General features: G+C 42.7%; 1 protein-coding gene across 18 annotated transcripts in view; it reads left to right on the plus strand.

The window, feature by feature from the left end:
- Nucleotides 1–2,932: 2,932 nt before the first annotated feature.
- Nucleotides 2,933–27,219, plus strand: part of obscnb (obscurin, cytoskeletal calmodulin and titin-interacting RhoGEF b) — a 61,388-nt gene continuing 37,101 nt past the window's right edge. For 17 of the 18 annotated variants that reach the window (XM_061693146.1, XM_061693148.1, XM_061693147.1 and 14 more), the window contains exons 1-33: nucleotides 2,933–3,131; nucleotides 5,088–6,165; nucleotides 8,418–8,687; nucleotides 9,437–9,697; nucleotides 9,993–10,298; nucleotides 10,397–10,663; nucleotides 10,753–10,859; nucleotides 10,990–11,158; nucleotides 12,048–12,323; nucleotides 12,401–12,682; nucleotides 12,764–13,039; nucleotides 13,101–13,376; nucleotides 14,223–14,504; nucleotides 14,618–14,899; nucleotides 14,986–15,261; nucleotides 15,504–15,779; nucleotides 15,853–16,119; nucleotides 17,127–17,396; nucleotides 17,836–18,102; nucleotides 18,409–18,675; nucleotides 19,198–19,310; nucleotides 19,389–19,542; nucleotides 19,618–19,779; nucleotides 20,744–20,848; nucleotides 21,210–21,476; nucleotides 22,463–22,732; nucleotides 22,816–23,085; nucleotides 23,886–24,152; nucleotides 24,233–24,499; nucleotides 24,653–24,922; nucleotides 24,995–25,264; nucleotides 25,575–25,841; nucleotides 26,495–26,761. In XM_061693146.1, the coding sequence (XP_061549130.1) occupies nucleotides 5,097–6,165; nucleotides 8,418–8,687; nucleotides 9,437–9,697; nucleotides 9,993–10,298; nucleotides 10,397–10,663; nucleotides 10,753–10,859; nucleotides 10,990–11,158; nucleotides 12,048–12,323; nucleotides 12,401–12,682; nucleotides 12,764–13,039; nucleotides 13,101–13,376; nucleotides 14,223–14,504; nucleotides 14,618–14,899; nucleotides 14,986–15,261; nucleotides 15,504–15,779; nucleotides 15,853–16,119; nucleotides 17,127–17,396; nucleotides 17,836–18,102; nucleotides 18,409–18,675; nucleotides 19,198–19,310; nucleotides 19,389–19,542; nucleotides 19,618–19,779; nucleotides 20,744–20,848; nucleotides 21,210–21,476; nucleotides 22,463–22,732; nucleotides 22,816–23,085; nucleotides 23,886–24,152; nucleotides 24,233–24,499; nucleotides 24,653–24,922; nucleotides 24,995–25,264; nucleotides 25,575–25,841; nucleotides 26,495–26,761 (8,695 nt within the window). In that variant the 5' untranslated portion in view covers nucleotides 2,933–3,131; nucleotides 5,088–5,096. The remainder of the gene's footprint in view (nucleotides 3,132–5,087; nucleotides 6,166–8,417; nucleotides 8,688–9,436; nucleotides 9,698–9,992; nucleotides 10,299–10,396; nucleotides 10,664–10,752; nucleotides 10,860–10,989; nucleotides 11,159–12,047; nucleotides 12,324–12,400; nucleotides 12,683–12,763; nucleotides 13,040–13,100; nucleotides 13,377–14,222; nucleotides 14,505–14,617; nucleotides 14,900–14,985; nucleotides 15,262–15,503; nucleotides 15,780–15,852; nucleotides 16,120–17,126; nucleotides 17,397–17,835; nucleotides 18,103–18,408; nucleotides 18,676–19,197; nucleotides 19,311–19,388; nucleotides 19,543–19,617; nucleotides 19,780–20,743; nucleotides 20,849–21,209; nucleotides 21,477–22,462; nucleotides 22,733–22,815; nucleotides 23,086–23,885; nucleotides 24,153–24,232; nucleotides 24,500–24,652; nucleotides 24,923–24,994; nucleotides 25,265–25,574; nucleotides 25,842–26,494; nucleotides 26,762–27,219) is intronic. The other variant, XM_061693149.1, reaches the window with a different exon arrangement.

The raw sequence follows: 27,219 nt of genomic DNA on the forward strand, positions 1-27,219 counted from the left end.
ATGAAAAAGTGGATCCTACACAAATCAATGGACTAGAGTTGATTCATGCTTTGACAGCTAAATTCTAATAGAATAATTGAAGTCAAAATACTTAACCCATTTATCATTGAGGTCCACTAGAAAAGCCTGAATTCCCCCCCCCCCCTTTTTTTAAAATTGAAAAACATGCATGTGTTTTTCATTGGACAGCAATCAATAATTATCTCAATATATATCTTATTAATTATACTGATACAGTATATAATCAAAAAAAAATAACTTCAATTTCTTATTGGTAATCAACAGCCATACAGACAATGTCATCCATGTCTTAAATACACCCTTCATGACTTAAATCCCTATTGTCATTTGTTCCAGGTGCATCATGGGTAAGCGTACGTCATCTACCGTTCATGTGCAATGCTGTCTCACACTTGGAGGTAATTGTGTGGGATGAGTTTACTCCCACAATATAATTTAATTCTAAATAATGTACGTTAAATGTGGAGCGTATATGTTGGATTGTTAACATTTTTACACTTTTAAGAAGCACAAACACTCACCACAGTAGCTGGATAGAATGTAGTACAAGCATACTTGGTGTCTGCTAGAATTTCGAGTCGGGGGGCCGACTCAAGTGAGGGTCCAGACTACCTGTTGCTGTCAATCACCGATGTCGGGGGAAAGAAAATACACTGTTGCTACACGCTACAAAAATTTGATTATGTACTCGGGTCTAGTCATGTTTCCAAATGTAGTTCATGCTTTGTAATTTGCATGATGATCTATTCCTATGTCCACAGAGATGATCTATAGGCTTTGAGTGCGACAGTGCAGTCATCAAGTGGCTGAGCCGCTGTAGTGAATTGAAGGCTTAGTCAAAGCGACGGTCCACGGATACATTGAGTCACTTCTATCCACAGATGGATGAAGAGGCTCAAAGGGTTTCAAATGTGTCCTTGTCGCACGTGGAAGGTATTAAAAGTGTCAGTAGAGCAGTTACAGGTTGTCCTCGGTTAATGGTGGTGCCGACATACATTGTCATGTGACACCAGAATCATTTACCTCCATACTTAAGGGTTTTCATTTGATTTGATTTATATATACATACTAGAAGTGTTCTTCATGCCAATATATGCTCTAATTCTGACTACAGCTGCGTTAGCGTGGGTTAGTAATAGACCAAGGCAGGTTCCAATGTACAAATTTGGGTACTTTGCTGCCGTAGAAACAGAACTCCACCGTAAACCCCTGCATTCGTATTCAAAGGGTGTGGAGTTTTACTTTATTCTAATTTTAATCTGATTAATCATACAGTGATTAACTGTTTGCTACTTTTGAATTCACATATTTGCAGATATTGTTTTCTGTTATTCAGTGAAACATTTACTTGTTTGCAATTTTTTTGTGTGTGCACCAAAGCCCTCTTTAATTGAAAAGTAGTATTTTGGCATTATCCAAAATAGCCAAGGAACTATGTTAAATTGAGGGGAGGAGGTTCATTCAGAATGGCCAAAGCCCTCTCTAAAGAAAAAGCAGTGCTTTGGCCCCATCTTGTGGTATATATAGGCAATTGTGTACATTTTAAGGGAAGCGTCAATTGAGTTTGTATGAAAAACACTTCTAGGCCATACATTCAAATCAATCGAACGAAAAACACAAAAGTACGGTAGTAACTAACCGTACCTTCCTCTATCACTTGGCGATGTAGTCTTACACTGCCGTGAAGGCTAGTTTGTCATGCGCCATTCATAACCTCAAAATCGTAAACTGAGGACCCCCTGCACTCCTCAGTGGTCATTAATAATGCTAACACCTATTAAAGGACTGTCGTGGCTGTGTCATCCCAGTGTAATATGGGGCCCACGAGGCTTAAAAATATCTGCTAGCATTTGCTTACAGTGTAAATTTGCATCAGTTAATATATTAATAAAGATTTTAGTCAGTGGTTTGGACTTGTGTTACAGATTACACCATGAGCAAAGTGTTATTATTTTCCACCGTGACCCGACCCCGAATAAGCAGAAGAAGATGGATGAATGGATGGATAATTATATATAATAAAATGGGATGCGTGAGCTATCATTTTTCTCAGTCCATATTTGTATCCGACCGTACCACTTACTGTTCTGAACAAGTGCAGTGCCTCAGTGAACACCTTACACTTCAGAATTCAAGCCAACATGTTCTGGAATCAGCTTATAAAGTCACACAAAATGTATCACTCAAAACTTCACATCAATGGTCACGTGTATTTTGCATTTTCTTTGGTTTTGTGGGTACCAGTGATAGAAATTGTGCGATTGCAGCCACGGAACAGGAAATGTATCTTATGTGAACGTGGGGCAGATGTCTTTGTCATGGCTGCTCAGTGCAGTATTTTAAAACGGGAATAAAATGAGATTTGTGTTCATGTGACGAGACCCATCTCCTAAGCGCACACCATAATCTTCTACCGCTGTCGAGTTTTTAACCCCCTGTTCGACGCCACGCACGTCAAACACTGCGCTAAGCACTGCAGCCAAACAGATTGCTGCCACTAGGGGGACATATTTGTGAATCGTGAACTACGAATATGAGGGCATTACTGCTCTGCTAATTGGCCCGAATTTTAGAACTCATGAAAAACAGTAATATTAGCAATCCGTTCCTCTCGTACTCATCTTCGCTTAACGCCAATTGTTGGGACTATTCTTTTAACCTCATAATGTCGTATGTCGGTACCATTGCAAACCGTGGGCCCCTTGTATTAATAATTGGAAATGTGGATTTTAAAAGTTTTGACTACTTGGGATTTGTTTTGAGTGCACAAGTGGTGATGTACAAACTGCCATGCAGCAGTGAGCAACCACAGTGTGAGTGACTATGTGCTATCTGTTGCGCACTAAATGACAAGAGTCTATTTTGGAAAAGAGGCTGCGCCAAAATAGGCACGCCAGCTATCTGCCAGCATCATGTTGGACTTACACGGGACAAGAAAGAAAAATATAAGTCTTGTCAAGCCGCACCACAAGGCACTGGGGGATGCTACAGCACTCTGAATTTCCAACCATTTTAAGGATATTTGACCTCAGAGAAGACATTTTGTAATTGTAACATTTTGGAGCCTTCCATGTCTCCATGACTGACTGACCCAGCAAAGAAGACTCAAGGTGATTACGAATATTAGCTGAAAACAAAGGAATAATTTTAAATTGTTGTGTGCTAGGAGATCATTTATGTGAATTTACACTATTGATATGTTTGTGCTTAAAAAATAATTTCAAAGTGTTACATAAACAGTTAATTGGCACATGCTAAGCTAACTGGCTAGCATCAAGTTTCAGCTAGGCTAGCTAAAATGCCCGCCATTTCCCCACCCTTTCCTTTTTGTTAAAGAACACATTTAACAGCTCTCGCTGGCTTTTAAAGGCGCTTTCAAGAACCCTGTATCAGGAGGAAGTGAAGTGTGTTAGCGTAAATGTCAGAGCCTTATCAAACAGCTGAGGCCCCGCCGGCTTCTACAAATGGAAATGAAGCGAGACGGCTGGGGACAGCTGAGGTTATTTTTGTCCGGCCGCGGCTGAAGGGACAGAGGCGACAAAGCCGCTCAATGTCAACCTTCGCAAAGGGGGAAACACTCTATTTTGACCTTGTCGCCGTGGAACTTATTAGTTTGTGCGTCTTAAAATGACATCGTTGTTAAGCAGTGTGTGGAGTTAAACAAAGGTTGTGTGAATTGATGAGTGTGGTGACTGACGTATGCTGTAAGTGCTCGTAAACATTTCAGTCTATTTTCATAACACCCATCAATGTGTCAAACACTCACCGTTTTCCAAAATTTTAGGTACGCACGAACATGATATCCAATATACAGGAGGTCCTCGATTTACGACAAGCTCCATTTGACTGCGGAGTACTGTACAAACAGCTGTCTGAACTTAGTCTGTTGAATAAAGTGTCGTCGGTTGAAGTAGCTCAGAAGTATTAGAATTTTTTTCTGGCTCAAATTGAGGTAGAGGTGGTACTGTTCTGATCATCTGCACACGTGTATGCCCCGCTAGCTCAAACAAACACGAGTATTGTATTGTTCTGCAACATTTTGTTTTCCTTAAGGCACTTGTCCCCACACTGCCTTGAAAAATACTTGCTTATTTTACAAGAGGGGTAATGCTTATTTAAAGGTTCCGCATTTTACCAAACTAGCTTCTTCTAGTATTTGGGATGTAATATTGGCTCTATGGTGCTTCAGTAAACGTGAAATATGAATTACAATTGTCCACACATTCCTGGGTTTCAGACGTTTTTCTATCGAGAGGGCTGAAATCAGGCCATTCAAATTTGTCGAGCTTATGTATGTCACTAGCGAAGCTCTCCGCCTTCCCTTTCCGCTCCAAAGCCAGCGCTGTCAACATAACAAATATGTGTGGTCTCACAAGTGGGTCTTCTACACGGGGGCAACCAATCAGAGGAAAAAGAGCGGTCTTCGCAAGATATGGACAAAGTGGATACAAAACTGGGTCAAACAGAAGTAACTGTCAGAGGGGCTTTTTCTGGACACTCGTATGTATTTTGAAATGAAATTGACACTTTTATACTAAGTTTTTATACTAAGTCCATGTTAGAGAGTTACTCTATGGAGGTATGTTAGAGAGTTACTCTATGGATGTCTAAAGAGCCAAAACATGGGGCCTTTTTTTTTTTGAGAAAACAGATGAGCATGGTTGCAAAAGAAACTATATTTACCTGTGAAAATTCACAAAACTGTCTGACAAATTTGCAATGAGAAAGAAAAGTCATTCACAGCGCTTCTAATCTTCTTCAACAGTTTTAAGTGCAACTTCCAACTGTTTTTGATACAGCGCCACTCTGTCAGCATGGCGTAATAGCGCAATTGCAGTTAAAAATAACTCCCAACTAGTGCAACATTGGTCAGATAAGAACCATTTTCATAATGTCAGAGCTTTAAGAGCCAGAGGCAACCCAAGATTAGGCGGAGGTGGCCACCTCTGAACTTTATATGCAGAGGGAAAAAAAACAATTTCTGGTCTGGGTGAACTTGATTATGATTGATGTACTCCTCAATTGTTAGTGTTCTTTCTAAAGAATATTCTCATCCTTTACTGCAGGTGCAAACCATGGATCAAGATTTGTTCGGAGGGGCCCCCAGGTTCCTCACCCGGCCCAAGGCGTTCTCCGTGTGCGTCGGCAAGGACGCCACGCTGAGCTGCACCATCGTAGGCAGCCCCACACCGCTCATCACCTGGGAGAAAGAGAAGCTGAGGCTGACATCCGGGGGACGCTTCAAGACCGTGGAGGACGGCGATGTGTACCGTCTGACCATCTATGACTTGGCGCTGGAAGACAGCGGTCAGTACCTGTGCAGGGCCAAAAACAGCGTCGGGGAGGCCTACGCTGCCGTGACCCTTAAAGTGGCCCTTCCAACAGAAATGACTCCCAGGGCTCCCGTTTTCATGCTCAAGCCCACCTCGGCACGTGTGGGCTTGGGCACAGATGCCGTGTACCACTGCAGAGTGGTCGCTCACCCCGAGGCCAACTTCGACTGGGAGAAGGATGGCCGCTACCTGGGCGAGTCCAACCGCATCAAGATCTCTTCGGACAGCGACAGCAGCAGCTTAAAGATCCTGAGCGTACGCTACCTGGACAGTGGCACATACACCTGCAGGGCCCAGAACACTTTGGGCCGGGCGCACGCCGCAGCGGCGCTGGTGGTGGACGCCCAGGATGCCCACTTGCTCGCCACGGACAACCACACCTCTCTCCTCTCTCACCTCCAGAAGCGCAAAGAAGAAATGAAGAAGGATATATCTGTCTTTCACACCGAGGACAGCGCCACCTCTGCCAAAATCACGGATGGTTTGCGTTGTATGAGTCTGGAGCACGATGTGAGGTCGTCGGTGCTGGCTATGCTGCCCAAGGGCGTGTTCACCCGCACCTGCACCGTGACGGAGGGCAAGCACGCCAAACTCAGCTGCTTTGTAACTGGTCACCCCAAGCCCCACATCATCTGGAGGAAGGACGGAGCAAATATTAGCGATGGCCGCCGCCACGTCATATACGAAGACCACGCGGAGAACTTCATCCTCAAGATCCTATACTGCAAGCAGAGCGACAACGGTTTCTACACCTGCAATGCCACCAATATGGCCGGTCAGACCTACAGCGCTGTGCTGGTAACAGTCAAGGGTAAGTGGCTTTTAACGTACCGTCCAGCACATTATTAACCCTCATGCTATACATCCCGGGTCAAATTGGCCCATTTTACATTTTAGAAAAAAAAAAAAAAAATCCAAAAAGTAAAAATTTTATTTTCGAAAAAAACCATTTTATTTTCGAAAACAAAAATTATTTTAGGGGGGAAAAAAAAAACATTTTTTGGCCATTTTATTTAATTATTTTTTATGACTGAACATGCAGCGGGTCACCAGGATTTTTCCTGGCTCAAATTGAGGCAGAGGCGTTACAATTCTGACACCGTGCCGCGCCCTAAGAGGTTTAAACAAACACAACTTCCTTGACGTATTTACATGTTTTTACATGTATTGTGCTTTATCGTTTTGTTTTCCTTAAATCATATATTACATGTATACTAAATTACTGAATAAAAATACAGGAACCCTGTTCAATTATTTGTAATGATCCTTAATCTGGGCGGCACGGTGGCCGACTGTGTGGAGTTTGCATGTTCTCCCCGTGCCTGCGTGGGTTTTCTCCGTGCACTCCGGTTTCCTCCCACATCCCAAAAACATGAATTAATTGGAGACTCTAAATTGCCCGTAGGTGTGAATGTGAATGTCAGTGCGAATGGTTGTTTGTTTGTATGTGCCCTGCGATTGGCTGGCAACCAGTTCAGGGTGTACCCCGTCTCCTGCCCGATGACAGCTGGGATAGGCTCCAGCATGCCTGCGACCCTAGTGAGGAGAAGCGGCTCAGAAAATGGATGGATGGATCCTTAATCTGCAATCATGTAATTAAATATAACAATTTACATTTATACCATAAAATAAGCACAGCCCAAGCGCTTACATAAGCAAATAATTGGGTCAATTTGTGTGGTGAGGCCACTCTTGCTTGAGACATTTGTGTATGATTCTGAAGCAGCCTTCCAAAGCTCTGTGGTCTATGTCCACCTTTGCAGCTATGGCACACTGCAGTGTTCTTCCTATTTTTTTTTTTTCAGAGCAACCATTAGTTTTTTTTCTTTAGTGTGTTTATGTGTTACCATATTAATTGCGGTTTCCAATTTCCGACTCATGGATGGCTATCATTTTGCATTAGATTTTGCAGGCGTATGAAATGTTACATTAGATTTTGCAGGTGTATCAAATGTGTAGCCAGTGAGTGTGTAAGAGTAGAAGGCTATATTAAAGTCAGCTCCTTGCCAATTTTAACGGTATTAAAGGAGCTACCATGCATACTGTCAATGCCAGTAGGTCAAACTCTGTGCCCACTCACTGTGCTAAAACGTTTTAAAATGCGTGCGGCTTGTCGCAACGTGATTCAATTGTGGCCCGTCTTCTGAGGGGAGGTGTAGTGTTTCATCTATTTTCTACTGCCGTTGAGAAGTTCACAGTTGCTATGTGGGGTTCACTCACACTGGCGCTAGTGAGAGCTACTGTGAAATTGACCAAAGCATGAAACTGTACAGTGTTAAAACACTTGATGTTTATTTGTTTTAACAGGAAGCTCAGAGTCAGAGTTGATTATACAGTATTTAGTTGAGTTTTTTTTTTTTTTTTTTTGCCTGGCATACTTAAACTATACTTAAACTGTATGAGGGTAGCACAGCGTATGACATTGTGTATGCACAGCAGTCCCTTCCTGATTATACTTTGCATAGGTTTTCTCTGAGTACTCTGGATTCCTCACACATTCCCCAAATATTCATGTTAGGTTCACTCAAGAATAAGTTGTCCATAGGTGTGAATGTGAGTGTGAAGGCTTGTTTTGCTATACAGGTAGCTGCCCAAAATTTGCCCATACTGTATATGTGTATGTATATAGATGCTACATGCTAACCACAGGGCTGCAATCATGTTTTAGAAAAACACCATGAATGTATTCAAGTGAAATAGAATGGCACTCAGTCGAGCAAATTTCGAACATTCAGAGCCTGATTCTTCCATCCTATTAAAATTCCTGTTTAAAAACTGCACCGTTAATTCATAAGAATGATGTCGGTTGTGTGTAACTGATCGGTGAATAATAATAATGTGAAGCTGTTCCATACAACGCTGGCATGGAAACAGGAGTTCAAAACATTCAAAGGGTGATCGTTCCAACTCGTCAAAATGACTGTTTCAGAAAGGAGCCGTTAATCCAAAAGAAAGACAATTCTCATGTGGAATTAATTGATGTTCAATCGCATCTTGAACCAGTAGCAACATTCTGTCCAGTGTTATATCGTGCAAGTTTTTTTCTCTCCTTTATTGTGCCAGAGCCAAAGGTGCCATTCAGGAGGAAGCTTCAAGACGTGGCGGTCCAAGAGAAAACGTCGGCCACGCTGATGTGCGAGGTGCCGCTGACCGGCAGCCGGGCCGACTGGTTCATGGAGGAAACGCGTCTGGAACAAAACGCCAAGTATCGCATGGAGGAACAAGGCACCCTGCGTCGCCTCACCATACACAACGTGACCACCAACGACGACGCCGTTTACATCTGTGAGATGAAGGAGGGCAGCCGCACGGTGGGCGAGCTCACCGTCCTGGGTAAGATTGCCCAATTTGTTCTTTGAGGGAACAAATTACAAAAATGAAAAGTTCTTATCTTTTGTGTAAGCATGAACCGACTTAATGACATTTGAAATAAAACTTAAAAAACTGATGGCAGCAAAATCTCCAATACATGAACACTTCTCAAATAAACAAAAAAAAATAATGTATAAAAATCAATGAATAATCAATAATGTATAACAGCTTATATCTCCTATCTTGTCTTCTTTTTAGTAAAGTGCAACATCAATAGTCTGTATTATTTTTCATAAATGAAGACTGCAGACTAGTTCAACATTTAGAATTAATATACCATCAAAATTAGTGACACTTGTTATTGCTTTGATTGGATCTGAAGAGCAGGGGTGTCATCAGGTGGGAAGAAAGTGGTGACAATTCTATGTAAAAACTGTTTTCAATCAGCAGCATTTATGTGGAGGTACCTAAATGGGCCTGTATATCTCTGGTGTTTGCACCGGCATAGATCTTTATAAAAAATGTTGTGCGTCATAGATATTCACGTTGGCCTTTTACCTTTTCAAAAGAGTGCGTTCGACGTACTGCCAAAAACATGTCGCTAGTCATGACGTCAGAGTTTGAACTACATTGTATTTGTATACGGAGTGGATGTGTGGCTTTAGCGCGACGTAGATACATACCACTTACCATATATGTACCGAATGTTCCAGACTAAAAAAATCTGAATGCATATTACACCCATTCTAATGTCCTGTCCAATATCTCAGGCAACATTACGAAGAAGCTTCCTCGGAGGACAGTCGTTCCCGTCAGCGACACTGTCATCTTCTGCGTGGAGCTGGAGCAGCCCTGTCCTGACACCTACTGGACCCGCAACGGAGACAAGTTAAAGGCGGATTCCCGTATTACCATCGCTTGTTTGCTCCGACAGTACACGCTCACCATCCGAGAGTGTCAAGCTGACGACTCGGGAGAAGTGGCCTTTGTGGCTGGAGACTGCAAGACATCCACGCGATTCTCTGTCACCGGTGAGGAAATCTCCATTGCGCTTTGTTGAAAAGCTACACTGGCCCTCGCACTCACAGCTATTTGGTTTCCGTCTCTTAGTTTCTTCATCACACTCACGACCATTTTGTAACTGTATCTTTAGTTGAGATTTTTGCAGATTTACAGCGATGTAGTCTGTCTCTTAATTTCTCACATTAAAGCCTATTTCTCTGTGTTGTGATTTCACTTTGCGTTCTGCTTAACAATAGCTGTTAGTGCGCCCGTTAATTTATTTATCTTTTTTAAAACCTTTGATTATTTAACTGTGCTCTTCAGCGGCAAGGAAGCATCCTCCTGATCCCCCAGTTGATGCTGTGGTGCAGAACAAGACTGACTCATCCATCACCCTTCAGTGGTCTCCTCCGGACAGCGACCGCCCCGTGCCCATCAAGGGCTACGTAGTGGAGAGGAGGAAGGTTGGCACTCAGACCTGGCAAAGGTGCAACCCCGGAGAAACGATTTTGTCCACGGAGATGACAATCTGTAACTTCACAGAGGAAGCCACTTTCCAATTCCGTATCTCTGCCATCAATGACTTTGGTCAGAGTGACTACCTGGAGGTGCCCGGAAGCTTCTACCTTGGTAGGACTGATATGTTTGGCATGACGAGCCACCGATGTAATATGCCACTTTTTTAACTGGGTTAGCCCTCTTCCCTCATGTTCTGTTTATCTTTTTAGAACCCACTGCCGAAATCAGAAAAGGCCTAGTGGACAGCACCGCAGTCTCCGGCGAAGAGTTCTCCATCTCAGTGGAGCTTTCAGCCCTGTGCTCGGGCTTCTGGTCTCTAAATGGCCGCCTGCTGCGCAGTGGCGGCGACTACCTCATCACCCGCTCCAAGAACATTCACACGCTGCTCCTCCGAGAGGTCAACCTGGACATGAATGGAGCAGAAGTCAAGTTTGTGGGCGGAGGCTCGCAGAGTAGTTGCATCTTAGCTGTCAAGGGTATGTCACAACGTTACATGCTTGTTTCCCCTTTTTTGTGTGTGTGAAATCATTAACTAAGTCCCTCTTGCCTCTCGTATGGAATGTAGCGCCGCCTGTCCGGTTCACTAATAAGTCAAATCAGCAAGAGGTGATCATCTGTAGTGCCCAAGCAACCGCTCAGATGACGGCTGACGTGTCAGATTACAATGCACAGGTTTGTGATGGGACATGCGTAGAGTCTATTATCTTGCTGACTTTGTATGCCTCTATAAATCACTACAATCAGCAAGCAAAACTATGCATTTTTCAGTTTTTATTTACATATTCCGGATGGATTTCCACAGGTGGTTTGGATGAAAAATGGGCGAGAGGTAAAAATGGGCAAAAAGTACGAATATGTGACCATGGACCGCAGGAGGATCCTGATGGTACACAACGTTACAGAGGAAGATGTGGGCGTCTACGAGTGTGTTTGCGCTGATGACAGAATGTCCATGCAGCTCACTCTTAAAGGTATGGCACAGGCATGAAAAAATAAAATAAAATAATGATTACTAAAATTTATTGACCTTGTTTTGGTACACAAGAGAGGTACAATATTAGAAACACCTCTCTGTGTGATACAGTGCAATTCTCAGGTACGCAAATTAATGATGGTACAAAAATTAATATTATTAATATTACTTTTTTATTATTAATATTACATTCTGGATGTGCAAAGGTCTCCGCCTAATGTAAGATCATTTTAAATACTGCGCAGGGAACCACACTTCATCCGGGAGACTGTTTACATGCTTCAGTAGGTGCTGCTGTTTTGGTTAGCAAAAAATGGCCTCAGCAGTTAATTCTTCCATGTCCACGGAGTCATCTATTTAAGGGAGCCATTTATTTGTCTTAAGTGGATTACACACCTGGCAACTACACACATACTGACAATCAGGACAAACTGGTTCAATATTTCCGATCCCAAATCCTCGTGTGTGTGTTCAGCACGGACTTTGGCCAATGCGACTGTGACTGTGAAGAGAAACGGAATGATAGCCAGTTAGGGAGCAACCTGAAGCTTGTGAAGTTGCCGGACAAGTAGAGGAGCAACTGGTTGTTTTGAGTGGTTGTAGAACGTGTCTCATTCACCGCAATAAAATAGGATAAGGGGAAGAGTTTGTAACTACAATGTAGTTACCAAACCTTCCAGCCACAGGCTGTAAGCAGCCAGGTGTTACTTCTATTTATTCACTTACTGATATTTCCCTATTCATTTGTGGGTCATGTTTCAAAAATGTTAAAAATGGGTGTGTGTACACATCTTTAGAGAGAAGAACAGTAAAAATACAGTAAAACATATTACCAGGAAGACATAACGAGAATCTAGTAGATACTCATTTGTTTCTGTTTTTTCCAGATGAACCTGCCAAGTTCCTGAACAAGCCCAGAGGTCCCATGGGCCTATCGTCGTCACTCAAAGGAGATCTTGAGTTGAGCTGCGAGGTTTCTCCCGCCAGCACAGCGGTCGTGTGGAGAAAAGATCAGGTGGTGATCTTCGAGGACCAAAGAACTACAATCATCTCCAAAGGAACCCTAAGGAAACTCATCATCAAGAATGCAAAAAAAAGCGACGAGGGTCAATACTCCTGCGAGACAGCCACTGACAAAGTCACATTCCAGGTCAAGATTAAAGGTAAGGGTCTAGTTTGGTTGTTTAATTTCTCATTTTATTTACAGATTTCATGATAGCTAAAACTCTTTTCCTATCAGAATCTCAAGCCCAGCCTGCCTTCTCCGACAAGGAGTCAGTGCAGAGGGAGCTGAAAGTAGCTCTCTCCCAAAAAGCCATTCTTAGTTGCACCGTGTCAGACAGCAAGACAGAGGTGAAATGGTGCAAAGACGGCAAGCTGCTCATATCCAGTCGGACCATTTACACTGAAATCAAACGCAATAACCGTCAACTGGTGATAGAAAAAGTGGAGAAGAGTGATGCTGGAGAGTACACCTGTGAGGCTGGAGGAGAGAAGCTGGTCTTTAAAATAACTGTGCCTGGTAGGGATAACTTTTTGATTATCAAGGTTCTCTGAGATTGAGCTACTACACTTTTGACTTTTTCATTTTAACTAATTTCAGACTCCCAGGCAGCATTCTCTAACAAAGAAATAGTCCAGAGGGAAGTGACAGCCACTCTCTCCGAGAGAGCTACTTTGAGCTGTGAAGTGTTTGATTCCAACGAGGTGGTGAAATGGTACAAAGACGGGAAGCTGCTTGAATCCAGCAAGACAATACATGCTGAAACAAAGGGCAAGAGTCGTCAGCTGGCGATCGACAGCGTGGAGAAGAAGGACTCTGGGGAGTACATCTGTGAGGCCGGGGCAGAGAAGCTGGTCTTCAAGATCCATGTGACTGGTAGGAAAATCATTATTTCAAGAGCGGAATTCAGTGAGCAGCTTCTGATTTTTGTCATCAGAGCCTCCACAAGCCTTTGTCAACAAAGAGTCTGTCCAAAAGGAGGTGAAAGCAAATCTATCCCAAAAAGTCACTCTGAGCTGTGAGGTAGCTGAGTCCAAGACAGAGGTGAACTGGTACAAGGATGGAAAACCCCTTGTCAGTAGCAAGACAATTCTTGCAGAGTCCAAGGGGAAGAGTCGCCAGCTGGTTATCGACAGTGTGGAGAAGAAGGATGCTGGAGAATACATCTGTGAAGCCGGTGCTGAGAAGTTGATCTTTAAACTCCAGGTGGCAGGTATGGAACAGCTATAAACGTGATTTATTCCCTCTGCCAAGTGCAAAAACGAAAAGGAGGATCTTGTGTTTTTATCTTCTTCTTCTTATATATAAACAATTTCCACAAACGTGGAGGGGTATGCCAGTGACGCTTGGCAATTTTCATGTCTGGTGAGGTCCTTATATTCGAGTCAGACCTACAAATTTATGAGCCATTCATTTAGCAGCCTGACTATGGAAAACTAGAGTGCACATTAAAAAAGACTGAAAACATTATATTGGTGTCATGAAGAGCGACGGAAACAGACACTTGCCAATTACACGCCTCCTCAACCCATTTATTGAGGGATTGCGCAATCCGAGGTGAGGTGAGGCTGCTCAATGCCCTTAGTCTCCTGTCGAATAAAGTTCCTTTGTTCTTTTTCCACAAGAAAAAAATTCGTCTTTAGTGTGTACTTGGCTGGTCCATTTTTTTTTCTTTCTTTCTTTTGTTCTACACTAGCCGCTAAACAAGGAGAAAGGAATATACCACAGTCAAAACTTTACGACAGTTATCTGCTTTCTTTCTGTACTTGGTCTACTGTCGAGTAAAGTAAAATTCCTTACCATGGACAGCACCCATATGCTAAGAAGTAAATACAGGAGACCCTCATTCTCCTCCAATGTTGTTAGCATGTCACTGACCGTTACGTTCAATGCGGGGTGGTTGGAAAAGCAGCACACTGTAAATTATTGGTAACCTCATCAGAGGTCTAAGCTCAAATGAGTGCTTTTGTTATTGTGTCCATTCATGCCAAATTTTCTTGACATCCAAGACAATGAATCAAGCCAAGGCAACACAATTCTCCGTTATTTTCCTTTGCAGATGTTCAAATCAAGCCGGTCTTCTCCAACACTGACTCACTTCAGTGTGAAGTGATTGCCTCCTTGTCCCAGAAAGCCGTTCTGACCTTTGAGTTGTTTGACAGCAAAACAGAGGTAAAATGGTACAAGGATGGCAAATTGCTGGCCTCCGGTAAGACAATACACGCAGAGTCCAAGGGCAAGAGCCGTCTGCTGGTGTTTGACAGTGTGGAGAAGAAGGACGCTGGAGAGTATGTCTGTGAGGCTGGAAGTGAAAAGTTGACATGCAGGATGCAGGTGGCAGGTCAGATATGTTTCTAAATGTTAGCTTATAATTATCTAATTTAATAAAGTTGGTATCGTCAGTGAAGATGCGGGGAAATAACCTGATTTCTTTTGCCGTTATCGACACTGCAGCAGTTCAAGCCAAGTCAGCCTTCTCCAACAAGGAATCTGTTATGAAAGAGGTGAAAGCTTCTGTCACTCAGAAAGCCTCTCTGAGCTGCGAGGTGGCCGATTTGAAGACCGATGTAAAATGGTACAAAGACGGGAAGCTGCTGTCATCCAGCAAGACGCTTCATGTGGAGTCGAAGGGAAAGAGTCGTCAGCTGGTGTTTGACAGTTTGGTAAAGGAAGACGCTGGGGAGTACATCTGTGTGGTTGGAACTGAGAAACTGACCTTCAACATACAGGTGGCAGGTAAGAAATTCCCCCTTTCTTTCCGGCATATAAATACTTATGCAATGACATTTATTTGTACACCTTTCTCTAAATTTTTTCTGCAGATGCCCCTTGTGGTTTCTCTAATAAGGACTCTGTTCAGAAGGAGGTGGCAGCCATTTATACTAAGAAAGCCACATTGTGCTGTGAGGTCGCCGATCCCAAAAGTGAGGTGAAATGGTACAAGGACGGCAAGCTGCTCGCTTCCAGCACGGCGCTCCACATGGAGACAAAGGGCAGGAGTCGGGAACTGGTCATAGAAAAAATGGACAGAAAAGATGTCGGGGAATACACGTGTGAGGCTGGATCGGAGAAGCTGATATTTAAGCTGCAGATGGCAGGTATATTGTGCTTAAAATATAGGAGATTAAAGCTCAACCACAATCAGTTCGGTGACATTGGTCAAAGTTCAGTTTGGTTTGTTTTCAAAACTCAGTTTTTACATGGAGAAACAGCCATTCGCAATCACGTTCACACTGTCGCTGAGTGGGAACTGAATCCACATGGCCTGCACTGAAGTCAGGCGAGTGTACGCCCACACCATCGGTGACATAAACCAACCCAATTGCTTTTATGTCTGTAGATGTGCCTGCCAAGTTCCAGAAGAAGCTCATCAAGGACACATGCATCATTCAAGCTAGCGAGCACATTGTTTTGACCAGCGAGCTGACTGCAGAGAGCAGCTGCAGTGTGAGGTGGTTTAAAGACGGCGTGGAGCTCAAGGAGGGCAGCAAGTACCAAATAAAAAAAGACAGCCTTACTCGCACCCTTGTCGTCACATCCGCTGAATCCAAAGACAGCGGCGTGTACTCCTGTCAGACCGCTGACGACAAACTGGAGTTCAACGTGCAGGTCAAAGGTAAGTCTGCTTTTCCTGAAAGTCAACTGAAGATGCTTCACTTTTTCTGAGACAAGCCACGTTTTGTTTGCAGGCGAAGCTTTGAAGTTTGTTGTCCCGTTGAAAGCCGCGACAGTCGACTTGGGGGGCGCTTTAAATCTGACCTGTGAGTTGAACCAAGCCTCGGGCGATGTCCTATGGCGGTGCAATGGTTCTGAGGTTAAACCCAGTGACAGGTTCTGTATCAAGACGGACGGGGTGAGGCGGGTCCTCATAGTGACTGGCATGACTAAGGAAGACGAAGGCGAATACACCTGTGAATGTAAAAATGACAAGACCTCTGCCAAAGTCTCCTCAAAAGGTAACAGGAATTCATCACTGCCAGTGCTGAAATTATATGACGGGGAACTAATTATTTGATCCCCTGCTGAATTTGTAACATTAATAAACAGTCTCTATTTTGATGGTTGTTTATTGATTATGGTTATAGACCCAAAAAAATTCAAAATAAGTAAGAATACGAATAGTAATAACTTTATCTTATATTCTGTAGCATCTTTCCTGAAACCCAAGGACGCTTTTCATCAACAAAAAGACAATCACAACAAATAGATGACAAAGACACAGTCAATAAACAGTAAACAGACAACGAGAACAGAACAACCAAACTAGGTGCCAAAGGCCTGTGTGAACAAGTGTCGTTTGAGTACAGATTTGAAACTGTCCAATGTTGGTGCCTGCCGAATCTCCATGGCAAGAGAGTTCCACAGGGTAGAGGCTGCGACGCGGAAAGCTCTGTCTCCAATGGTTCGTCTGATGGCGCGAGGGGAGAGTGAGCAGACTTAAATAGTCGACCGCAGCTTCCATGAGGAAGTGTTATGATAGACAAGGTCGGACAGGTCTTGTTGGGTGAGGTCCTGTTAAGATTTGTAGGCGAGGAGGTGCAACTTTTTCATGATGTGTAGTTTGACTGGGAGCCAGTGTCGGTGATTCAGGTTGGGGTTTGGCCCAGGTGAGAACCCTGGCAGCTAGGTTCTGCACATATTTCAGTCTGTGCAGCGCTTTGCTTGGGAACTAGATCAGGAGTCCAGGAGGGAAGTGATGAATGCGTGGGTGAGGGTCTCAGCAACAATGGGGGGAATCAAATATTTATTTCTCGCGATACAACACACACCATTCAGAACGTTTATATTTTGTGTTTTTATGCATTTGTGTCTGTCATCCAGTCTTACCATAATCAATAAACAACCAAAAAACAAAAATTGGACACTTTTTTTTTCTTTTTATGGGAGTCAAATCTTTATTTCCCTCGCTGTCTGTCATTCCATGTTGTCATTGTGCTAATTTAATGCCACTCATTCCTTTCAGCTCCCAGATCCGTCAGGCTGACTTCCAAACTCAACAATGTGGCCGCAATGGAGGGAAAAGACGCCATGTTCAAGTGCACCGTCATCCCGGCTGACGCACTTGTCAAATGGTTCCACAACAATGTTCCTGTCGCTCATGGTGCCAAGTATAAGATTGAGCACGGTGGCAACAGCCACTCGGTCACAATCACCTCTGTCAGCCAGACGGACGCTGGTGAGATCAGCGTGGACGCCGAAGGGAAAAGCTGCAAGGCGATGCTTCAAGTGCAACGTAGGGAAAGCGCATTGACAGTGGAACCTCCAAAGTTGAACATCATGTTGTTCTCATTTCAAAACATCTGCCATAACTTACCCCCCGCCCAAGTCTGTGACCAAATCAAATCCCCTCACTGACATGCACGAGATGTGCACTTTAAACACGCTGAGGTTAGCCACGGCTAATATGTTGGTAGAACCACTTATTCTTAACAGTGTTATGATCACACAAAATGTTATCAGTTTGAAGATTTATTTTTGGCAATCCAAAATCAATTCAAAAGCAGGAGGCTCACTGAACTGAGATTTGCTCTCGCTCTTATTTAGACTATTTTACCACTTTTTGAGTGTCTGGCTTTGGAGGTCCCACTGTATTGTAAAATTACACATTTCCCCTAGAATTCCCAAAACAGTACCTCTTTTTTTCTTTTTTTTTTTTTTTTTTTATTAATCAGGTGAGCCGGTGACATTCAAGAAGAAGCTGGAGAACCTGACAGTGGAGGAGCAGAGCGAGGCGAAGATGGATGTTGAGCTGAGCAAGCCATCAGACGAAGTCCACTGGATGAAGAACAGCGTCAAGTTGCAGACTTCGGCGATTGTGGAGGTCCGAGTGGACGGAGCCAAGCAGGCGCTGGTCTTCAAGAGCGTGACTTGCGCCGACCGCGGCATCTACTCGTGTGAAACCCTCGATGACAGAACCCAGGCCAAGCTCACCGTGGAGAGTACGTATGGAAGCACGTCCCTATATAGCGCTTCACCTACCGCAGCCTCACTGTATCGCAGTTTTTTTGTGATTTATCTCCTTTTCATTGCGGACATCTTTGGTTTTTAGGGTTTTAAAGCTTTTTACCCCCATATGAATACTACTACTAAAAAAAATTGTAATATGTAAGGGTTCACTGTTTTGAAAACATATACTTAGTGATTAGAATACAGATTTTCACCTTTTGTGGGTGACTCTGGAACATACCCCCCGCGATAAATGGGTTTTCACTCCACCAATTAAAGCAAATATCTATCTTCCGTAGTGAAGAAAGTGGAGCTGATCAAAGGTCTCAGAGAAACACGGTCACACGAGACCGAGACGATCAGCCTTGAGGTCGAGCTCAGCCAGGCGGATGTTGAAGGCTTGTGGACCCGGGACGGCATCAAGTTCAAATCGGGGCCCAATGTCTGTGTCACAGCTCTGGGAAAGAAGCACAGCCTCACCTTGTCAAATCTAACCAGAGGAGATGCAGGAACCATTGGATTCCAAGCGGAAGGCGTCCGGACTTCCTGCAAACTCATTGTTACAGGTATGGACACAGTTGGCCAGTCTCTTCAAAGACCCAGATCATGGTTAAATGGGACATACTATGGAACAGTGACTAGCTTGTAAGCCAATAGTTGAAACTCTGGCGTACCTGTCCACTCATCGAATTTCCCAAAAATGTCTTTAAGTGAGCTGTTTAAATTTGTGCACGTGTAGGCAATTGTCTTATGCACTTCTAACGTACGACCATATTTAAATGGTCTGTGCACCCTAATATACCATATTTAAACCATATTTAAATGGACCGTACACCCATAATTTACATATTGAGATCATATTCAATCGACCACATTTACAGTAGACAGCAGTTAATGGTCTGTGCCTCTCTAAGTTACCGTATTTGAATGGTCAGTGCACCTCTAATTTACACCATAACCATTTGTATGGCCATACTAAATGGTTACGCATAACTGTGTTAAAAATGTTTGCATAATTGTGTCACTTGAACATCATAGTATAAATTCAGCTAATTCCTCTTTGGACAAAAACGTTTTTTATTCAACAGAACCTCCTGCCATGATTTTAAAACCTATTGTGGACATTAGCGTTGCTGAGAAGGAGAAGGTCACTTTGGAGTGTGAAGTGTCCAGAACAAATGCTGATGTAAAATGGTTAAAGGTGAGGAGTCACTTTTGTGATTACTATTGATTTATTAAAAATGTTAAGTGTTCAACTTAATGTAATTAAATTCTACAGGATAATGTAGAACTGAAACCAGGGAAGAATTACAGCATTCACTGTTTGGGTCGAAAACGCACCTTCATCATCAACAAATGCACCCACGAAGATGGAGGCACTTACATCTGTCGCACCGATGATGACAACACTTGTGCCAAGATCTCTGTTCATGGTAAGTCACACATCACCCAAACAGCACTGGCGCTGTTTGTAAGTCAGAACATTACAAAAGTGGTTTCCGCTGCAGCCAGAGATGTTAAGATTGTGAAGAAGCTGGAGGATGTGGAGGTGATGGAGAAGGAGAGTGCTGCATTTGTCTGCGAGGTCTCACACGACGAGGTCGAGTGCCAGTGGTACAAGCGAAGCACGAAGCTCAGAGTCAGCGACAACGTCAAGATGAGACAAGAAGGTAAAGATCCACAGGAAAGCCTAAAGCGCGGTACTTTACACACACAACAATAATTGGGACGAATTTAGCACTTTCCCGCTCATGCAAGCAACGTCAGCAAACACCAGATTGTCGTATGTCTCTTTAAGATTATCCTGAGAGATTGTCCTATGTTGTGGGGTTGTTACCAGTGATTTTTCAACAGTAAATTTTTCACCTGTTCAGTATTTCTGATCACAAATCCTTATGTACAACCCCAATTCCAATGAAGTTGGGATGTTGTATTAAACGTAAGTAAAAACAGAATGCAATGATTTGGAAATAATGTTCGACCTATATTTAATTGAATACACTACAAAGACAAGATATTTACTGTTCAAACTGATCAACTTTGTTTTTAGCAAATAATCATGAACTTAGAATTTTATGGCTGCAACACGTTCCAAAAATGCTGGGACAGGGTCATGTTTACCACTGTGTTACATCACCTTTTCTTTTAACCACATTCAATAAACGTTTGCGAACTGAGGACACTAATTGCGCCACGCTAGGTGTTTGAGGAGCATTCCTCAACTTTCTCAGTCTTTTTTGCCACCTGTCCAAGTTTTGTTGGAACGTTTTGCCGCCATAAAATTCCAAGTTAATGATTATTTGCTAAAACCAATAAAGTTGATCAGTTTGAACATCAAAGATCTTGTCTTTGTAGTGTATTCAATTAACTATTAGTTGAACATGATTTCCAAATCATTGTATTCTGTTTTTATTGATGTTTAACACAACGTCCCAACTTCATTGGAATTGGGGTTGTATGTAGTCACCATCGAATTAGGCTGAGTCAAGTACGTTGCTGTGAAATCGAACAGCAAAGGCTTAATTGTCGGATGTCACTAACAGATTATCCAGAGTGATTATTATTATTATTGGTGTGGTGTGTTGAGAGGGATTTTTATTTACTGTTTATTTTGGTCTGTTTTTGTAAACACAGGCAGGACCTATGTGCTGCTGTTTAAAAGTGTGTCCCCAGCAGATATAGGTGAGATTACATTTACAGCTAAAAGGGCCTCGTCAACTGCACAATTGAAGGTGACAGGTAAATATGCCTTGATCTAAGCAACATATTTATACATTGTATATTTATTGCATGGTTTTGTGTATGTCACGTTGCAAGAAGATATACTCACTTGACCAAGTCCAGTTGCAACTTGCATGGAGGTTAAAAAAAGACTCAGACACGGACTAAAACAAGCCAAACTACAGGCGCATCGCAATAAATTAGAGCATTGTGGAAAATCATTTATTTCACTATTTCAATGAAAAAAACAAAAACAAATTCAACTTGTGTATTAAATGAGCTTCCCTTTTTCAATTGAACTACCAAAATAAATGAACTTTTCTACAATAATTTAGTTCCTTGTTCGCATACATGATCAATTTCAATTCATTTGCTGTAGAGCTGCCCGTCAAGTTTGTGAAGAAACTCAGAGATAAGATAGCCATTTATAAGCACCGTGGCCACCTGGAGTGCCAAGTGTCACGTGCCAGCGCCCAGGTCAAGTGGTTCAAAAACAAGACAGAGCTCAAACCTGGAAAGAAGTACGAGATCAAAAGCGAGGATGTGTACCGGAAGCTCACCATCAACGATGTGGATGCCGCAGACGAAGACGTGTACACGTGCGACGCCTCTGATGACAAGACATCCTGTACACTGCTTGTGGAAGGTAACACGATAGAAGGGCAGAGGTCATGTACAGGAAATAGGTCTTCAGAGTCCTAACCAATAAAAACAATTTCCATTTTCCATTTTCATTTCCCTGACATTTGTTGACAAGGTTTTCATGCAAATTTGCATAACTGTTATCATTGTAACTCACAGTGTTGATTCATTTAGATTCTGCTGGAAAGTGCTAAAATGGGGGGGGGGGGGGGAAATAAAAAAACAGAAACAAAACTAATCCAATTGCAGGACCTATGTTTAAGTTAATGTTTGTTGTGCCATGCATGTACAGTAATATTGTCATATAAATTGTAAAGATGATTCTGATTCTGATTTCTGAAAACATTCCGGAAACTCTCCGTGGCAGTTTAGAGTCTTCAGTTAATCTAACATGCATCATTTTAGAATATGGGAAGATGGAAAAAAACCTACACAAGCACTACAAAGAACGTGCAAATTCCAAATAGGATGGCCCCCTCCGAGATTCGATCCCTGACCCACTTGGTCATCGTGGTGGCCTAAAGTTGGATACTCTCCATTAGAATTAATGATTAAAATAATTTGACTACAAAGTATTTCTTCATTTACTTATTAACTAATTCCCGTTAAATCCCACAACTTTGTGACTTTCATGGAATTTTGCAAACCTAGTTTTTGGTACCATATCAGCTTACCATATTAGCATCTGCTTGGTAAAATTTGTGTATGTAATTGTGATATTTAATAAATTCATACTGTACTGAGCAGCTAGATGCGTTCTTATATCGCAATACATTAGAGTTCAGGTTCTATTGTTATCATGACACTTACAGTACACTATTCATGTGATCACACTTGAATTCATGTTACGAAAACTTAAATATATTGTAACTCATGTTACTGCTCATTAGCTGAAGATGATGCACTGTCTATAATCTCGCATAACAGTTATTTTATATTTTGATGTACCAATTAATCTCTAACCAAATCATTTATGTTTGACCCCTGCAGAGCAATCCATAAGCATTGTGCGGGAGATGAGTTCCGTCGAGGTAACGGAACCTTTCGCTGCAGTCTTCGAAGTTGAGATCAGCATGGAATTGGTAAAACCACCCGTATGGACTCACGGAGGTGTCGCCGTCAAGGAGAGCGCCGATGTCGAGATGGAGAAAGAGGGCACGATGCATCGCCTCACGTTCAAAAAGACCAAAGCGTCTATGACGGGCCCCGTGCAGTTCACAGCCGGCAAGAGCAAGTCCCTAGCGCAGCTCACAGTCAAACGTAAGTGTGTGTACCCTCCATAAGAACTCATTAATGCCATATCTATGTATTCAGCTTTTTAATTTTGTCTGCTTTCCGTTCAGAGCGTCCCCTTGAGGTTGCCGAGCCCATCAAAGACGTGAAGGCCAAGGAGAAAAGCTCTGCCATGCTTACATGTAAATTCTCCATCCCACCAAAAGACAAGGTGCAGTGGTTTCAAGGCCAGGTACCACTGGCTGCATCGGACAAATATAACATCAAGCAAGATGCTACGAGGGCTCAACTCACCATTCATATGCTGACTGAAGAGGACAGTGGCGAGTACTGCTGTCAGTCCGGACCTGCTACGACGAAAGGCAATCTACTAGTAGAAGGTGCAGTTTGATAATATACCATAGAAGACGGTTTTCCAAACAGAGGACACATAATAGGTTGCGGTTCATTTTCATTGAGTGATGAAAGTCGGGCTGCTCAATGTGTGGACCATAATGATCACAGGAAGTACCTTCTTTCGTGAAGACTGCATCTATCTATCCATTTTCTATAGTGCTTGCATTCATTAGCGTCATGGGTTGGAGCCTAGCCCAACTGACTTTAGGTGAGAGCCGGTGTACACCCTGAACTGGATGCCAGCCAATCGCAGACAGCCAAGCATTCACAGTCACATTCTCACCAATGGATAACTTAGAGTCTACAATGAAATTAACATGTATGTTTTGGGATTGTTGGAGGAAGCCGGAATACGTGGGAAAACCCCACTCGAGTATGAGAAAAACATGCAAAGTCTAAACAGGAGGCCGCAGCTGAGATTCGAACCCTGAACCACTTGTCCGCTGTTTTACCCCAAAGTCGGATCTGTGAGGTGGACTTACTAAAAACTTGTTCATCATGCTGCCCATTGCTAAACTTACGAAGAAAAAAAAAAAAAAAAAAAAAAAATCGGAGCCAAATTGCCAACTGGCGGTAAATTAATTCATCTTTGTTGTAGCAAATTTCCTCTGTGTTCCTATCATTATTTTATGTACAGTGTAAGTTGCGGTAATACAGTTTGTATCCCAGGGAGGAAACAAAATGTCTAATTTGGGTCTTAAGCAGAAAAGGTTTGGGAAACCCTGGCATCGAAAATACACTTTTCAGGTATAGCTGATACTAAATACCTGGTTTCCATTTTCAGTGCGGGACATTAAATTCACCAAGCTTCTGGCTGACACAGAGGTGGATGAAGACAGCGACGCAGTGTTCACGTGCGAGGTCAACTATGCCGACGAGGAGGCCCAGTGGCTGCTGAATGACAAAGCGCTCTTCACCAATGAAGTCAACACCATAACCCACAAAGGGAACGTTCATACGCTCATGCTTAAGAACCTGGCACCTCAGGACGGGGGGACTATTACCGTTCATGTCCGCAAGGTGAAGGAGTCTGTCAGGCTCAAGGTTAAAGGTAAGAATCTGCACCAATATATATGGCGTATTTATAAAAAAAATATATGATCATCGTTATTTGCTTGGTTCATTCTCTAGAAAAGCCTGCCCTGTTCCTCAAGTCTCTGGATGATATTGTCGGTGAGGAGAAAGACTCCATCACTCTGGCTTGTGAGGCATCCAAGCCCAGGGTCTTTCCCACATGGAGGAAAGAAGGCAACCTGTTGAAGGCTGGACCAAAATATGAGTTTCTTCACACAGGCATGTCTTTAGGGCTGATCATCAAGGACGTGACTAAAGATGACGCGGGGGAGTACACTTGCGATCTTGGAACTGAGGTGTCCAAAGCAAAAGTCACTGTAAGAGGTTGGTTTGGTTTTCAGGATGGCCCACAGCCCACACACTAACAGAATAACAGAAATTGGGGCTGGATTTAAGTTCAAGTGACTCTGTTTTTCAAGATTATATTTAGGAAATTGAAAACTGCAAAACAATGATGGCATGTTTTTGCCACCCTAGAAATTGGCATCGGGATCACAAAATGGTTGAAGTCAGCCGAGGTGAACGAGGGAGAGACGTGCGGCTTGGAGTGCATCTTGTCCCGTGAGAGCACTGACGAGTGCACCTGGACTCTCAATGGACGAACCGTTACCAGCGGAGGTCGCTTTAAAGTTAACAGCAAGGGACGAAAATACATGCTGACCATCAAGGACGTCACCCCTGCTGACGCCGGAGACGTGGTCTTCAGCATTAAAGAGCTGACCTCCAAAGCAACCCTGACTGTTGAAGGTTTAATTGTCGAGCTTTAGTGTGTATTCATGAATCAATACAGGATAACAGTGACAACATGTTTTGTTGCAGGTAAAGCTTCATCGCTGTCAAGGGACCTGGAGAATGTTAGTGTGGTTCGAGGTGAAGATGCCACTTTTACCTGCTTTGTGACACAAGTGACCTCCTTGGTCAAATGGGCAAAAGAGGGCAAAGCCATAAGGAAGAGCCAGAAGTATGACATCATCAGAGAAGAGAGGGTCATGAAGCTGGTCATCTACGACGTCTCCATTAAAGACTCGGGAGAGTACAGTTGTGAGGTTGTCGGAGGGGCAACTACAAAGGCCAGGCTTGAGGTTAAAGGTGAGGATGAAATTATTTGCTTTTTTTTGTCAGTTGTCTAAGCCAGGGGGGTTTCAAAAAAGTCTCTCGCCCCTTCCGACCCAGCATCTCACCAGCTCGCTATCCATCTAACCATCCAGCTATGTCACTTACAGTAAGTTTGCTTGGCAAATGTATAAAATAAAATATTTGCCTTATTTTTTTCGAGTCGCTGCACCCCACACTCGGGGAAACATGGCTATTTACAACTGTAAAACTGTCCTCTTCCAAAACATTCTTGGAGTCCCGCTTTTGTTCCGCTGGGTTTGTAACACAAGTCTATGTTTGTCAGAGCCGACCCATAAATTCAACAAAGAACTCAAGGACATCAAAGCAGATGAGAAGACGTGTGTGACTCTGCAGTGCGAGACGGCCCAAAGCCCGTCCGTGGTTACATGGCTCAAAGGGCACACAGAGCTCAAGGCCGGTGGTCGATACGAGATGAGCCAGAAGGAGTGCGTCTTATCTCTCACCGTCACACAGCTCCAGGAAGATGACACCGACATCTACACTTGTGACGTTGGCACTGCCAAGAGCATGGCCAAGGTGACCGTTAAAGGTGAGATAGTATAGTCTATGTTTTCCCCTCCATTACCTACCTTATTTGTCTCATACAGTATAGTGGCGCTAGTTGTTTTTACACAACTGCAGAAAGTACCAGGTGTCATTTATTTGATGGAACATATGTGGCCTTGATTTGTATACATGTCTTCTTAAAACAATATTAAATAATATGAATATACAATATAGATAATTATTTTTCAATTCATATTTATTGTGATATGCATTTAAGATGAAATTTCACAAAATGTAATGAAATGGGATTTTCCCCATCTCTCCCTCTCATCCAATAAAATCTAAAAATATATACCATATATCATTAAAAATGAAATACTGTAAAATATTATATTAAATATTTTGTATTTAACTAAAATAATATAAATACAGAACATTGCATGAGAAAGTGTGACTTTTGACTCAGACTTTATAATACAATTTATTGTTTTTTTTAATCACTATATAATATACAGTATATTAATATAGGAAGCATCTATTTGGGGTGTGGCGTTTTTTTAGATTTATTCACGTGAATAACACACCTGACGATTAATTAAGAGATGGTGTCTATTCGAGCAGACCCGACTATTTGAAGAAATACTGTAAATGTGTGTGTATAGTGTTTAAAGTAAATAATAATTTGTTGTGTTTTAGCCCTGCCTGTCACTTTCAAAGAAAATCTCAAGAATCAAGATGTAAAGGAAGGAGAGACCGCGACGCTTCGCTGTGAGCTATCGAAGCCCGCAGTCAACGTTCAGTGGAGGAAGTACTCTGAAATTCTCACCGCTGGAGGGACGTACGAAATAAAGCAGAAGGAGGCTTCTTGTGAGCTTCGCATTAAGAATGTCAAGACAGACCATAGTGGGGAGTACTCATGCCTATGTGGGGACGAGAAGACATCGGCAACAGTAAAAGTGAATGGTACTGATTCATTATTGTAACGCATCAAACTGCACCAGTTACAATTGAATACTTATATTAGATTTTTTTTTTTAATTTTTTTTTTTTTTTGGGACTGTATTTTCACATATGTGCCAAAATTCCACATAAATAACCCCACGATTGTCAAGACCAGGCACTGATGACACAGAAGAAAATAATACATAAATACGACAAATATTTAATGTTACAAAGTGTTTAGGGACTATGAATATAATATTGGACACACTAACAATATTTTCGCAGCCCAACGGGAGATTAAAACATTAAAAATGCATACATAGATTTAGTAAAATGGTCTTTTAACGAGTGAATGCTAAGTGGCTCCTGCCCTGGTCTCTCTCTTTACTGACATTGAAAAGAGATATAGATATCTGATCTGATCTGCTGTACAGATCAGACAGTGCACTCTGTTGTTTTCCAGTGATTTTACTGCACAT

Source organism: Phycodurus eques, chromosome 13 (genome assembly GCF_024500275.1).
Source record: "Phycodurus eques isolate BA_2022a chromosome 13, UOR_Pequ_1.1, whole genome shotgun sequence".
Classification (NCBI taxonomy): domain Eukaryota; kingdom Metazoa; phylum Chordata; class Actinopteri; order Syngnathiformes; family Syngnathidae; genus Phycodurus; species Phycodurus eques.